Source organism: Pempheris klunzingeri, chromosome 9 (genome assembly GCF_042242105.1).
Source record: "Pempheris klunzingeri isolate RE-2024b chromosome 9, fPemKlu1.hap1, whole genome shotgun sequence".
NCBI classification, from domain to species: domain Eukaryota; kingdom Metazoa; phylum Chordata; class Actinopteri; order Acropomatiformes; family Pempheridae; genus Pempheris; species Pempheris klunzingeri.
In genome coordinates, this window is record NC_092020.1 from 757,228 (window position 1) to 769,806 (window position 12,579).

Genomic DNA, 12,579 nt, shown 5'->3' on the forward strand with positions numbered 1-12,579 from the left:
CAAACTATTGACCGGCTACACATCACGTGTAGCTGAATAAACCCTCTGTTACCCGTTAAGATTATTACTGCTTAACGTTAGTATTTCGTTGACAGGACTGACTGAAAGCACCGTAACCTCTTTAGCTAGCTATAGCATACAGGGAAGGATGGACCAGACTTCACATCCTCGTATTTATGTGGAAAGAACTCTGGCCCTCATTAAACCAGATGCCGTCCACAAAGCCGAGGAGATCGAGGACGTTATCCTCAAATCGGGCTTCACTATCCTGCAGGTTGGTTAAACTGAACACAGCGGTAAGCTTGGACGTCTGTAACCTGTAGGATGTGTTGTCTTCAGGGTGGTGGTTTCATGTTAGGACGGGGATGGCAGACTGTACATAGAGTCTGATTATGAGAGGTCCCTTCAAAAACAAGTACGGTGGGTACCCACCGAGGGTAGAGCCAGAGTAACACTTCTAACATCTAACATATGTTATCTGCACATAACGCTACATGTTGGCTGACAAGAAGAGACGAAAAGTTTAATTTTGAGGTAATGGGGAAACTATTTCTGCAGTACAATGTTTGTCCACCAGAGAGCGCTGACAACGTCCTACTCGTCACATGTCATGGCTCTCTAGGAGCTTTATTTAAATAAATTATATATATATATATATATGTGTGAAGATGAAGCATCAGACTTTGACAAGCAGTATAAAATCAACACCTTGTCCCTGCCACAGAAGCGGAGGCTGCAGCTAAGTCCAGAACAATGCAGTGACTTCTACGCTGACCAGTATGGAAAGCTCTTCTTCCCCAGCTTGACCGCCTTCATGAGCTCTAGCCCTATCCTTGCCATGACTCTGGCCCGGTACAACGCTATCGCCCACTGGAAGTCCATCATGGGGCCTGTCAACAGCATCAAGGCCAGAGAAACTCATCCAGAGTGGTCAGTCTGTGAATTTACAAAGTGCTGATTCAGAGTTTTCTTCTGTCGTCTGTTCCTTCTATGTCACATGTGCTCTTTTTTTGCAATATAAAATATAATACAGAGGTGAACATTTTGACTGAATCACTGCAGAGTAGGGCTGATGGAAATAAACAGACCTTCAGTACACTAAGAGACACTTTAACTGTCGATTCCTCCACCACAATGAAAGGTATGTTCACGGCCTATATTGATAACAGGAGTGCAGGAGAATGGACTAAGATGTTTCAGGCACCAAAGCTCAACACCAGCAAACAACATGGTAACAACGTGTGAGCACATCCACATCGGGGTGTCATCCAGATAATATTTCTGTGATATCATGGCACCAATCATTTGGTCATACAGATTCAGACAGGCAGTGGTGTGTGATGGAGACACCATATCAAACTAAATAATAATGTTTGCTCAGATATACTGATAAAAGCCCATTCTCTACCGTTTTGAAACGGTAGATGGTGAAGAGGGTACTTTACTCTCTTAACATTCACCATTGCCATGGTACAGTATGTGTTCACCTTAAAATGCCAAAGTTTGAATCTGATATTTGCATATATGTCTTTAATTTATTGCGATTCTAGGCCCCAGCTGCTATCACCATGCCCTGTGAGTGCAGGTCATCCTGTGAATTGGTACAATGATTTATTGTTTTTATATGAGGTAGAAAGGTAAAGGTTTGCACTCATGACAACCCTGGCAGAGATATTTATATGAATGTGATGTATTTTTCCCCAGCCTTCGAGCAAAATATGGCACCTCTGACCTGAAAAACGCACTCCATGGGAGTGACTCATTTCACGCAGCTGACAGGGAGATAAAATTCATGTTCCCAAACTGTAAGTATGTTCACACATGCTGCTGTTCGTGTAGAAATGTAGTGTTAAACACACCCTCCATTCTTTCTCACTATAGCCATAATTGAGCCATTTCCCTCAAGAGAAGATACTGAAGAATTCCTGAGTAGGCATGTAAACCCAACTCTGCTGCATGGACTCAGTGAGGTCTGCAAGCACAAGCCACTCAACCCCTGCGTAAGTATTCACTGCTCTGTATTTGAAGATATGCAGGTGGACAGATTGATTCATTAGTCAGTTATTTATTATTTAATTATTATTATTGTTATAATAATTAGTATTTATTTTGCAGCTGAATGTCACTGTTACCATGCTGTTTGCTGGTGTTGAGCTTTAGTCCCTGAAACATCTCACTCCATTATCCTGCACTTTTGTTATTAATAGATTTGGCTCGCTGACTGGCTGATCAAAAACAATCCAAACAAGCCTCAAATATGTGATGCCATTGTGGAAGAAGCAGAATGACAAGGAAAAAAGAGAGATGAATGCATTTCATTTATTTTTAAAGCAAATGTATCTGTTCAGTACTTTGATGAAATAAAAAAAAAAAGTCTTTTCAGCACTAATCATCTGTTTTGCTTGCTTTTTGGTAAAGTTGACCTATTCATATCATATATCATCATATCACCTTGAATCACCTCGTAAATCAGCCAGTGGGTGGAAAAGTTTGCATTTGAGCATGACTGCACTGAGTGAGTGGATGAGTTGTACAGTATGACCTGAGCTGAGGTGAAGTGGACCAAACACTCAGACAATAACATGTTCTGGTCTGCCTGCTTTGATTAGCTTCATCTCTCGTTGATTCAGACTGCTTTACAGCAGTTTGCTGCTATTGATTATGAAGGAAAATGATCTCAACGACCAGTGCAGGAGTAGCATGGTGTGTGTTTTTGGATTGCTTTTTAGCAAAAAAAATATATAGAAAACTTGAGACAGAAAGAATACATTTGTTTTGATATTTGAATGTTTAATCTCTAAGGCCATTTTACCTCAGTTTATTTTGTCTGCAGGATGTAACTATGATTATAACTTAAGGGCTCATAGGGCTATTCTCATCCCTGCCTTTAATAGAAAACTGTCTCCACTGTCTAGAGGATTCAGAAAAAATAACAGGTGGATCTCACAATGCATTGTAGTACAATCCTGCAATCCACCTCTCATTCATCACCAGAGATAGATGCTCCAGTCTAAAAAGTTAAGTGTTTATTTTAAATGTGTACTTTATCATGTATGTGCTTTAACTTCTCATATCTATGCTGCTTGTAGGTTCAGTGTTTCTTCACTTCTACTTGCTTACTACTCAATGAAATCATTGTCCGCGAACACATTCAGTATCAAGGGCTTGATGACAGCTCCTAACGCGTTTATCTACCATCAGTGTTATACAGATATACAGATACCAACAGAGGACATTTTCCGCTTATTGTCTTTTCTTTTTCACTTCCGTGGCCCGAACCGAGCTGCCGAGCTATGTTTGTCAGGTTCAAAGAGGATAACACTGCCGGCCAGTCAAAATGTGACAGTATCATGTTGAAACATTATTCCCAGCAGTAGCTATTCATCATATTTTAGTGGTGGTGTTGAAATTTCCGAGCGCTCCGTCGGAGGCAGAAAATGTACTTCGAGTTCCTTCCTGTGTGTTGGGGGCGTGAACGTCTTCAGTGAGAAGAAAGCTCCCTGGATGTGATTGGTCAGCGTCATGAGTGTCAGGGGAAACCATCCAATCAGACGGCTCCTTCACAGAAACGTCGTTTTTTTTTCTGCCGGTTCTAGAAAACCAACCACGAGTGGTCGTCGTGTGGGAGAATCCATCTTGAAGAGAGCTCTCCGGTTGTGTGACCAGTAAGCAGGTTTTCGTACTTCATTAGTCTTGGTTTTGTCGTTATTTTGTCACGTAAGTACTTCGATTGTTGTAGTCTCTTGGTTGATTTGTCTGATAAATGTACATTAAATATGTAATTATTATAAAATAAAGGCCGACAGTGCCGCTAGCACGGCCTCTGCATTACGTAACTGACTGAGTTGTGCCGTCCAGCCGTGGTTTATCAGTGTGCTACAGATGGTTACGCTTTTTCTAATCTTTGGCTCCATCGGACCTGTAGTCTAGACGTCGGGTGGTTGCAGTGGTGTGTTAGTAAACGTTACTCGGTTGGTATTTTCGGGCTCGCGGCAGCAAATACGCCTTTCTGTGAATGTATGGAAGGCGGCTGTGCCGGCCAAAATGGTGGGAAATGCATGCATTGGCTCCGTGTAAATGGCGAAGCATGCACGGCGCGGAATAACGGGTTATATAACCAGTGTGGTTTTTCACAACTTGATTTTGTTTCTCCTCTGCGCTCAGGTATAATAGTGCAAAATGTCTGAGACAGAGCAGCAGTACATGGAAACATCGGAAAACGGCCACGAAGTCGACGATGATTTTAACGGAGCCGGCCACACCGAAGAGGGGATCGACGAGAGCGCCGCGAATGACTGCGGAGAGGGCGAAGGGCCCGACGCCGAGGAGAGCTCACAGAACGGAGGCACGGAGGGCGGACAGATCGACGCCAGCAAGGGCGAGGAGGATGCCGGGTGAGTTAAAAATGGCAAATGGGAATCTTTTGGTTAGAACCGACAGCTACGAGCTGCACTCGTGGTTTGCCATGTTTCTTTGTTCAACCGGCCTTTGTTGGCGCCATATGCAGAGCGGAGGTGGGGGGATGGGCGCCCGAGCAAGGATTAAATCTAACATGTATCAGCTCCTGACAAACTGTGGGCTCCACAGAGGTCCTGCTCCAAGTATTCTGAGCTTATTGAATCGGACATTGGATGTTGTAATATAGCCTGTTAGCTTAGCAACTGTAGCATGGCTCCACCGTCACCGGGTCAACAGATGTTCTGGAACAGTGTGTACATTTAGACCCCCCCTCTCTGCCCAGCGCCACCCCACCCCCCCACCAGCCAAATATAAAGTTGTAGTGGTGCCGCCTGTAATGCTGGACGTGTCTCCCTTTCTGTGCTCAGGAAAATGTTCGTTGGTGGTCTCAGCTGGGACACGAGCAAGAAGGATCTTAAGGATTACTTCTCTAAATTTGGTGAGGTAACCGACTGCACCATAAAGATGGACCAGCAGACGGGCCGGTCAAGAGGCTTCGGTTTCATTCTCTTCAAAGATGCAGCCAGTGTTGACAAGGTGAGTGGGGCAGCGGTGTCAGCACTCTGAACATGGACGTGTCTCCAGGAGTGGCTGGCTTTCATTGTTTTTCCTGTGCTGCTCTTTAAAGGTTCTTGAACAGAAGGACCACAAGCTGGACGGCCGACAGATCGACCCCAAGAAGGCCATGGCCATGAAGAAGGATCCCGTCAAGAAAATCTTTGTGGGAGGCCTTAACCCTGACACTTCGAAGGAAGTAATCCAGGAGTACTTTGGGACTTTCGGAGAGGTACGATATTAAATGGACTTTGTCGGTTTAGGAATTGAATTCTCAACATTGGCTGCTTCAAAAGCTTGTTTTTCTCCGTGTGTAGATTGAGACCATTGAACTTCCACAAGATCCAAAGACCGAAAAGAGGAGGGGATTTGTATTTATCACATATAAAGAAGAGGCTCCCGTCAAGAAGGTTATGGAGAAGAAATACCACAATGTCGGTGGAAGCAAGGTAATGGCCTATTACACATTCTGCGTACATGTACTCGGTCTCTTACATTTTAGCAAAAGTCGCGTCACGCTACAATGTAATGTGCTCTTGTGTGGTGTTTCAGTGTGAAATTAAAATAGCCCAGCCCAAAGAGGTCTACCAGCAGCAGCAGTACGGTGCCCGTGGATATGGAGGACGTGGCAGGGGCCGCGGAGGTGAGCACCTTTTTGTATTTCTACCTGCAGAATCTTTAAGTGGTTTACATTGCACTTAATGGCAGACTTAAATTTGCGTGGGGTAGCTGCCTTGGTGCATTGTGCTGGAGCTGGTGTGACAAAGTACTCACCTGTTTTTTAGGCCAAGGCCAGAACTGGAATCAAGGTTACAACAACTACTGGAACCAGGGATACAACCAGAACTATGGCTACGGACAGCAAGGCTACGGATATGGCGGCTATGGCAACTATGACTACTCTGCTGGTTATTACGGCTATGGGGGTGGCTACGATTACAGTAAGCGATAAGTGCCCCCAGGGAAAGAAAAAAGAATGAGAGAAACTTTATTTTCTTGGTCCTCCTTGTTGTACAGAAGAACTCAGTCCCTTTTTCTCTTGTCCTCCAGACCAGGGCAATACAAGCTATGGGAAAACTCCAAGACGTGGAGGCCACCAGAGTAGCTACAAGCCATACTGATCACACGTAGTGCAGGTATGCATTTTTGCATCATCCGTGGTAGTATGAGAACATAGCTGTAACCATTGGTGCCTTTTTGACCCCAAAGATGTCCATCTACTCTAAATCCATTCAAGTATTGTGGTGGGGTCAGGGTAGGCCGTGTTGTGGGGTCTGTGATCATTAAAGATGGATTCATCCCACCTGTCAGCCATCTTAAGATGCATCTCTACAAACACTACTTGATCAATAAGGGTTGAGTTGGTGGTGGTTGAGAACAGGAATAAGGACCGTTTCACCTTTCACCGGGGTGCTAGGTGTAATAGCTAGCGGTCGTGCCCCCCTCCCCCCCCAAAATATGTCTGTCCATTCACTGACCTGTCAAACTCATTCATGCACCTGTCTGTCTTTGTGTAACTGCATGCCATATTTGGTTTATTCTCAGTAACGTTAAGCACCGTGTTTTTCTCTTAAGGTCTAAAGTAAATAAGAAAAAGAGATCCATGGTCTGACCACAGCGAACATGGGCTCTGGCTTTTCCTTTGGAGTTGGCAGAAATTTGGACTCATGCTCCATTTGTACAGATCAAGTGAGGAACTGGGGAAGCAAATGTCACTTTTCCACTTTTTATTTTATATTGTTTTGTGTCCATTTACATTTCCAGTGATGGAAGTGTTATTTTTACTGTACTTTTTGGTACCTTTTTGAATCTAATGTATTGTATGGTTGTATTTTTACATGTCTACTGGATTTACAGATGAGCGAGCAAGAGCTTGTAAAGCTCATAAATAAAACAATTTTTTTTTCTTTTCTTTTTTCCTTTTGGTGTTTCTAGATCTTTAGTTATTTTCTCCCGTGCTGAGTGTTGGATGCGAGTTGCATGGCTTCAGATGTGGGGTGAGGCTAAATAAGGGATTTAAACTAATCAAAGGGTTCATTGTAAGCGTGTCAAGTGAATGTTTGCAGATGGTCTAGTAGACGAAGACAACCAGCATCTTTTTTTTTTTTTTTTTTCTTTTTTCTTTTGTTTCTTTCGGCTTTTAAGGAGATTCTTCCCCCATCATGTTTGCAATTTTAAGTGGCTTTACTAGTGTTATTCAACTGAACGCAAGCCTGTTAATGTACGAGGGTACTCCCTCTCTCACTGGAAACTCATTCCTCTAGTGTCTTGGGCAAATTGGTAGAAATAAACTTTTGGTTTATATTACACATGGATCTTTTTGTTATTATTTGTAAAGTTAATGTTAAATGTTTTGTACTGTTAAATGGCTTGCTTGTATTGTCATGAGTAATGTTAACATCTCCTCGGATGCCTCTTTGTGGGAGAGGGCTTCACTATCTGCAGGATAACTGGCTGAGTGTTAAAACCCTCCCCAATAGATGTGAAACTGCGATACTTGAGCATTTTTGTGAATGTGTCCAGGAGTTAAAGATAGTGGTCTGGTAAGTGCTTATCTCACCCATACCATGTATTAAGAACATGTTGCTGATCAGTGTTGTAAGTTGGGGCTAATTATTTTATACATCACTACTTTGGGTTAAGGAAGTCAAGAGTCAGAGTTTAAAAAGTGTTAACTTTATTAGGCTTTTTATGTTTTTTATTTTTACAACAGTCTGGGAAGTCATTAGTGTCACATTAGCATATTGTATCTTGGTCTTCTCCCAGGTGGCAATGATTTGCAGTAGCTTGCATTACTTAAAATGTTAACCTCCAATTGGCGGTGTTTCATGAGTGAGATGACAACTGGCACCTCATTGTTAAAGTCATCCTTTTTTAAATGGCACTGAACACCTGGGGGAAAAAAACAGATGTTTAACTTTGAGGGTGCCTGGCCTTACACACATGAAAGAGAGCGGCCATCCTCTAATACCGCCATCCAGAAGCTACTGTCACTGCTTTTATCTACTAGATTTAAGTTTCAGTAGTAAGATGTACTAACAAACAGCGATGAGTTAACTTGTTAGTCTATTCTTAAAGAGAAGTGACCCAGTCCCCATTGTGTTGAGTGGAAGGCAGCAACATGTTCTGCCAAGTGAAATGAATGAACTTGTTTGATCTTTTGGAACCTCAACTATAGACATTCATATCTCTACCTCTGGACTTTATGAATGTGACCATCTGACAATGTCTGATGCAATTAAAAGCTTTTCTACAGGTTTAACAAACCTTAGATGTCTTCCTTTTCCAGTCTAAGTCCACTGGTTTCCATGTCTGTGAGAACAGGAATAAGTTATTCTTCGGTGAAGAGTGTGTGAAATGATCTCTCACAGTGTTCAGACTTCTGCATTAAGTGCTATGTGTCAAGTAGTTTCATACAATCTTAAAAGCCACTGTAGAGTGAAGGTGGAGTGTGTAACTAACCTGTGAGGATGCGGTCAATACATCGAACCACCAGCTCTGCGTCCTCCATGCTGAAGCACATAGGTGGTTTAAATTTCAGGACACTTTCCCATGGGCCGTCTGTACTGACAAAGATGTTATCCTCTTTCAACCTGATGTAAAGAGGACATGGAGTTCAATCATAACACCTGAACATGGAGACAGTGTATATAAAAAAATGAAAGAATCTGTAGTGTGTCTCTTCCGGTTTGTAAAAAAAAAAAAAAAAAAAGCTCTACCTCTTCACCACCCAGGCTGCTGTTTTTGTGGCAGGAGTCCTCTGCTCCCTGTCTGTAACCAGCTCAAGACCCAACATCAGTCCTATACCTCTGTAAGAAAAGACAAACATCTTAGATTAATTGCTTTTATTTAACTAAATGAGCCAGAAAAGATGGAGGTTGACGCTTGGGAACCAATAATAGTATAGTTGTGTGGGCCACCATGATTTACATCTCAGAATCACGTACCGTGTTCCCTCTTTCATTTCTGCTTGGTGGAAAAACCTACAAGCTTGAATTTGGACTCTCTTGCCAAAGGAATAGCAAGTGTCATATATATGCCCATTGTCACAGAGGATATTTTTACATGTCACAGTAGGCACAGCTGCAACTAATAAAATCAATGAGAGCCGAATACTAGTCCTGCCAGGGGGCATTTTACTGTCACGACTTGCTGGGATTCTTTAATAGTGAGTGGCATCGTGAATGTCATTAGTAACACCTGCGCTTTTCCTGCAGCGATGTGTCAAATTATCTGCTGTGTAAAAAGGCCTCATACAATTACAAGTTATTAGGCTGAACGAAACGGAAAACTGCACCGCAAAATGGGTTTTTCTTTGTGGGCTCGTTCTTACACGGGACTTTTTACAAATTTAAAAGTCACCTTCACTTTGAGAGAAATTTACTGTATTTTAATTCCAAATCGTCCACAATGAAAAGTCATTGGATAAAAGCTCCGGTGTGGTGTGTTGCTTTCTCTCTTAGAGGACCTGCACACCCACACTGGTGTCGTCCATCAGTCTTGATTAGACCGTTCAGATTGAAACTAGGAGCCACTGTATGGTCAAAGTCACTAAACGTCAGGTAATGAAAAACATCTTTTTAAAAGAAGGTCTTAGTTTCAACCAACATACAAGTGTGCCAGAATCATCTAGGTAGACATGTTCAGTCTAGATAGAGAGACCAGAAGAAGAGTCAAGTAGAGAGGCCAACTGACCTGCTTATGGACGCGATACAAAAGCATACAGTAAGTTTAATAAATGAGTATAAAGATGAAACTCAGATTTTGTGTGTACACACTACAGTGCAAATGAGAACAGGCACAACTGTCACTCCTCTGCTGCCGCATAATTTATTTTGTATCATGCTCTATGTGTGTTATTAAGATGCATGATTATGTGGTTGGAGGGCACATCTTGTCCTTATTTCAAGCACAAGCACCCAGCGTGAAAAATTAGTGTTAATGGTATAAGTTGTCAGAGAGCGTCAAGCACTGTTCCTGCCAGGACGTCTAATAGGCCACGGTAAATGAAAACACCTGCATGGACGTGCCAAGGGGGTGTAGAGCTTTAATCTTGGCAGTGACACGACAGCTTATCGGTGCTTTTTATTATTTTCATTTGCTTTTGAAACTTAATTCAATGCCGTGGATGCTGAGAATAGAATAGAGCTGATCTTTTACTAGATACTGCTTCCTTACCTGACATCGCCAATTATTTGATGTCGAGTTTGCAGCTTTGTGAGCAGATCTTTAAGATGTGCTCCCACCCTTGTGGCGTTTCCTCTTAGGTCCTCTTTCTCAATCACATCCAGGACTGCCAGGCCAATTGCGCAGGACACTGGATTCCCTCCAAACTGCATAAGAGAGGAGAGAAAACAAATGATTTCATCCAATGCAGATCGTTCAAACTGATTTCCTTGGACATGTATTCTGTTTTGCTTAAAAGCAGAAATGTGTCTGTCTTTGCCTCTATGCACAAACTTACATCTAGGAAAACATTATTTTTGCTTTTTTATCTTTTAAGACCCTATATTCATTTGACACTTGTCTGTCACATAACAGTGTGAATGTCATGATTCATGTCAGACTAGGCTTCTAAATCACTGCGCTGCTACTCCCGTTGTCTCTACTTCTGGGAAAGGCCCTTGAAGGAGCATGCATAATAAACTGACACTACTGTATAGTCACCGTATTGAAATACTCCACTCCGTTGGCTGTGAAAGCTCCAGCTATCTCTGCAGTGGTTGCCACACATGCCAGCGGATGCCCGTTGCCCATCGGTTTGCCCATGGTCACTATGTCGGGACAGAAAGCCTCCCCCTGCTGCTGGAAAGCCCAGAAGTGACTCCCCAGACGCCCAAAGCCTGTCTGCACCTCGTCCGCCACAAACACTCCGCCAGCTGAGCGCACATATCTGTGCAGAGCACGAGGGAGGCACCATGACACCGTCATTGCACACGTAGCTAAATCTAACTTAAGTCAAAACCTGAAAAATTAGTCACCACTCACTCTGCAACTTTAGCTGAGTATCCTTGGGGCAAGATGATTTGTCCTCCAACACTTGGCAAAGATTCAGCAAAGAAGGCAGAGATCTTTGGGGAAAAGGGTAGAAAATAAGTGATACAAATGTCATAAATGTTCTGTTTGTTACAACGGAGTGTCTCTGTGTACGGGTAAGAGCTTAAAGGTTGCTGCTTATTTAATTCAGGCTGCGTGCAGCTGTAGTGAAGTGTACCTTGCGGCCTTTCCTGTGCACCTCCTCTATTAAGTCTTTTACTGTGTCAGCGTATGCTTGGCCCGGCTTGGGATGACTCTCTCTGTATATGCCCCTGTAGGTGTCCGGTAAGGGTGCCTGTGAGGACGACACACATTCTCTCAGATAGGCAGGAGTCCACTGCTGGTCAGCAGTTTATGTAATGATGGTCGTATAACTTTACACACCACATGAACCCATTCTTTCTGTCCTGCCAGTTTCCGGAACTTGTAAGGACTAATGTCGATGAGGGACATGAGATGCCCATGGTATGCACTGGTATAAAAGGAGAGTTCGTTGTAATTGATGAGCAAGTGTATTGTAAGGGGGGGTGGATGTGGTGCGACAGAACAGAATACTTACTGATCAAGCACAATGACGTCTTCATGTTGGGTGTACTGCTGTGCCAAGCGCAGGGCGAGATCATTGGCCTCTGACCTGCCACAAGAAAGAGTGTAAACCCGCTGGAATAGTATAGTTCATCCTGTGGGGGGGTGCAGGGTGTATTTATCAGTGTTATTTACCCAGAGTTCACAAAGTAGAAGACACACAGCTTGTCAGGCAGGGTGGCAGCCAGGCGGTCAGCATACTGGACTATGGTGTCGTGCAGGAATCGTGTATTTGTGTTCAAGAGGTCCATTTGTGCAGCTGCAGCCTTTGTAACGCTGGGGTGGCAGTGGCCCACTGCAACAGAGGACATGCTGTGTGTTATTAACAAACACGTTGCCACTAGGAGGCAGGAGCGTAATACACAGTTTTCTATTTAATGCACTGGGTGGTAAATGTCTTACCATGGTGAACATTACTGATACAGTCCAGATAGCGCTCCCCGTTCTCATCGAACAGATACTGTCCCCTCGCTCTGACTATCTTCACAGGATCGTCTGAATAGAAGAGCCGACAGGACTGCCTGAGGAGAGACATGAAGACGTGTCCGTGACTTCCGTATACGCACTGCCCATGCAATATGGGTAGAGAGTAACATAATGAAAATCACACAAGTCACTTTGGCATACCCGATTAATCTCTTTCTCCAAGCGAGAGTTTCTTCCTTCCTGAGTTCATCCATGCTGTCTTTGACTGTGCAGGAGACACTAAACCCTGCTGAGTCAGAGCAGAGCAGTACGCATGAATCTTTTTCAGGCTAGTTTGATAGTTTATGATATTGTTTTTGCTAAGTCCTGATATGCACTACGCATGCGTCAGTTGTGCATGTAGGCTCACTACATGGATGTATAATCCATCCATAGTTCACTTAGCATAAACACTGCGTAACAGTGTTTTTATACGGAGATATACCTGTTTAATTTAGATCCGTGTTGCATTACTCTATA

The 12,579-nt window shown here is 43.3% G+C and overlaps 3 protein-coding genes across 4 annotated transcripts; 2 read left to right on the top strand and 1 right to left on the bottom strand.

Moving 5' to 3' along the window:
• Positions 1–148: 148 nt before the first annotated feature.
• nme5 (NME/NM23 family member 5) lies at positions 149–2,341 on the top strand. Its single transcript, XM_070836759.1, has 5 exons — positions 149–274; positions 725–930; positions 1,705–1,805; positions 1,882–2,000; positions 2,208–2,341. The coding sequence occupies exons 1-5, from the start codon at positions 149–151 to the stop codon at positions 2,286–2,288; spliced, it is 633 nt and encodes a 210-aa protein (XP_070692860.1). The 3' UTR covers positions 2,289–2,341.
• A 1,254-nt stretch (positions 2,342–3,595) lies between these two features.
• LOC139207122 (heterogeneous nuclear ribonucleoprotein A/B-like) lies at positions 3,596–7,322 on the top strand. Of its 2 annotated transcripts, none has more exons than XM_070836757.1 (9): positions 3,596–3,665; positions 4,165–4,394; positions 4,827–4,995; positions 5,087–5,245; positions 5,331–5,462; positions 5,566–5,656; positions 5,799–5,954; positions 6,064–6,149; positions 6,589–7,322. In XM_070836757.1, exons 2-8 carry the CDS (start codon positions 4,180–4,182, stop codon positions 6,132–6,134), a joined length of 993 nt encoding a protein of 330 aa, XP_070692858.1. In that variant the 5' UTR covers positions 3,596–3,665; positions 4,165–4,179; the 3' UTR covers positions 6,135–6,149; positions 6,589–7,322. The 2 variants fall into 2 exon arrangements, with proteins under 2 accessions (XP_070692858.1, XP_070692857.1); XM_070836756.1 differs by having other exon boundaries at positions 3,617–3,717.
• Positions 7,323–7,673: 351 nt separating this feature from the next.
• phykpl (5-phosphohydroxy-L-lysine phospho-lyase) lies at positions 7,674–12,384 on the bottom strand. The gene is made up of 13 exons (XM_070836755.1): positions 12,262–12,384; positions 12,037–12,155; positions 11,770–11,929; positions 11,609–11,683; positions 11,434–11,521; positions 11,228–11,344; positions 11,002–11,084; positions 10,681–10,906; positions 10,192–10,346; positions 8,733–8,822; positions 8,476–8,606; positions 8,281–8,325; positions 7,674–7,905 (listed from the first exon to the last, which is right to left on the bottom strand). The coding sequence occupies exons 1-12, from the start codon at positions 12,312–12,314 to the stop codon at positions 8,282–8,284; spliced, it is 1,341 nt and encodes a 446-aa protein (XP_070692856.1). The 5' UTR covers positions 12,315–12,384; the 3' UTR covers positions 7,674–7,905; position 8,281.
• Positions 12,385–12,579: the final 195 nt, after the last annotated feature.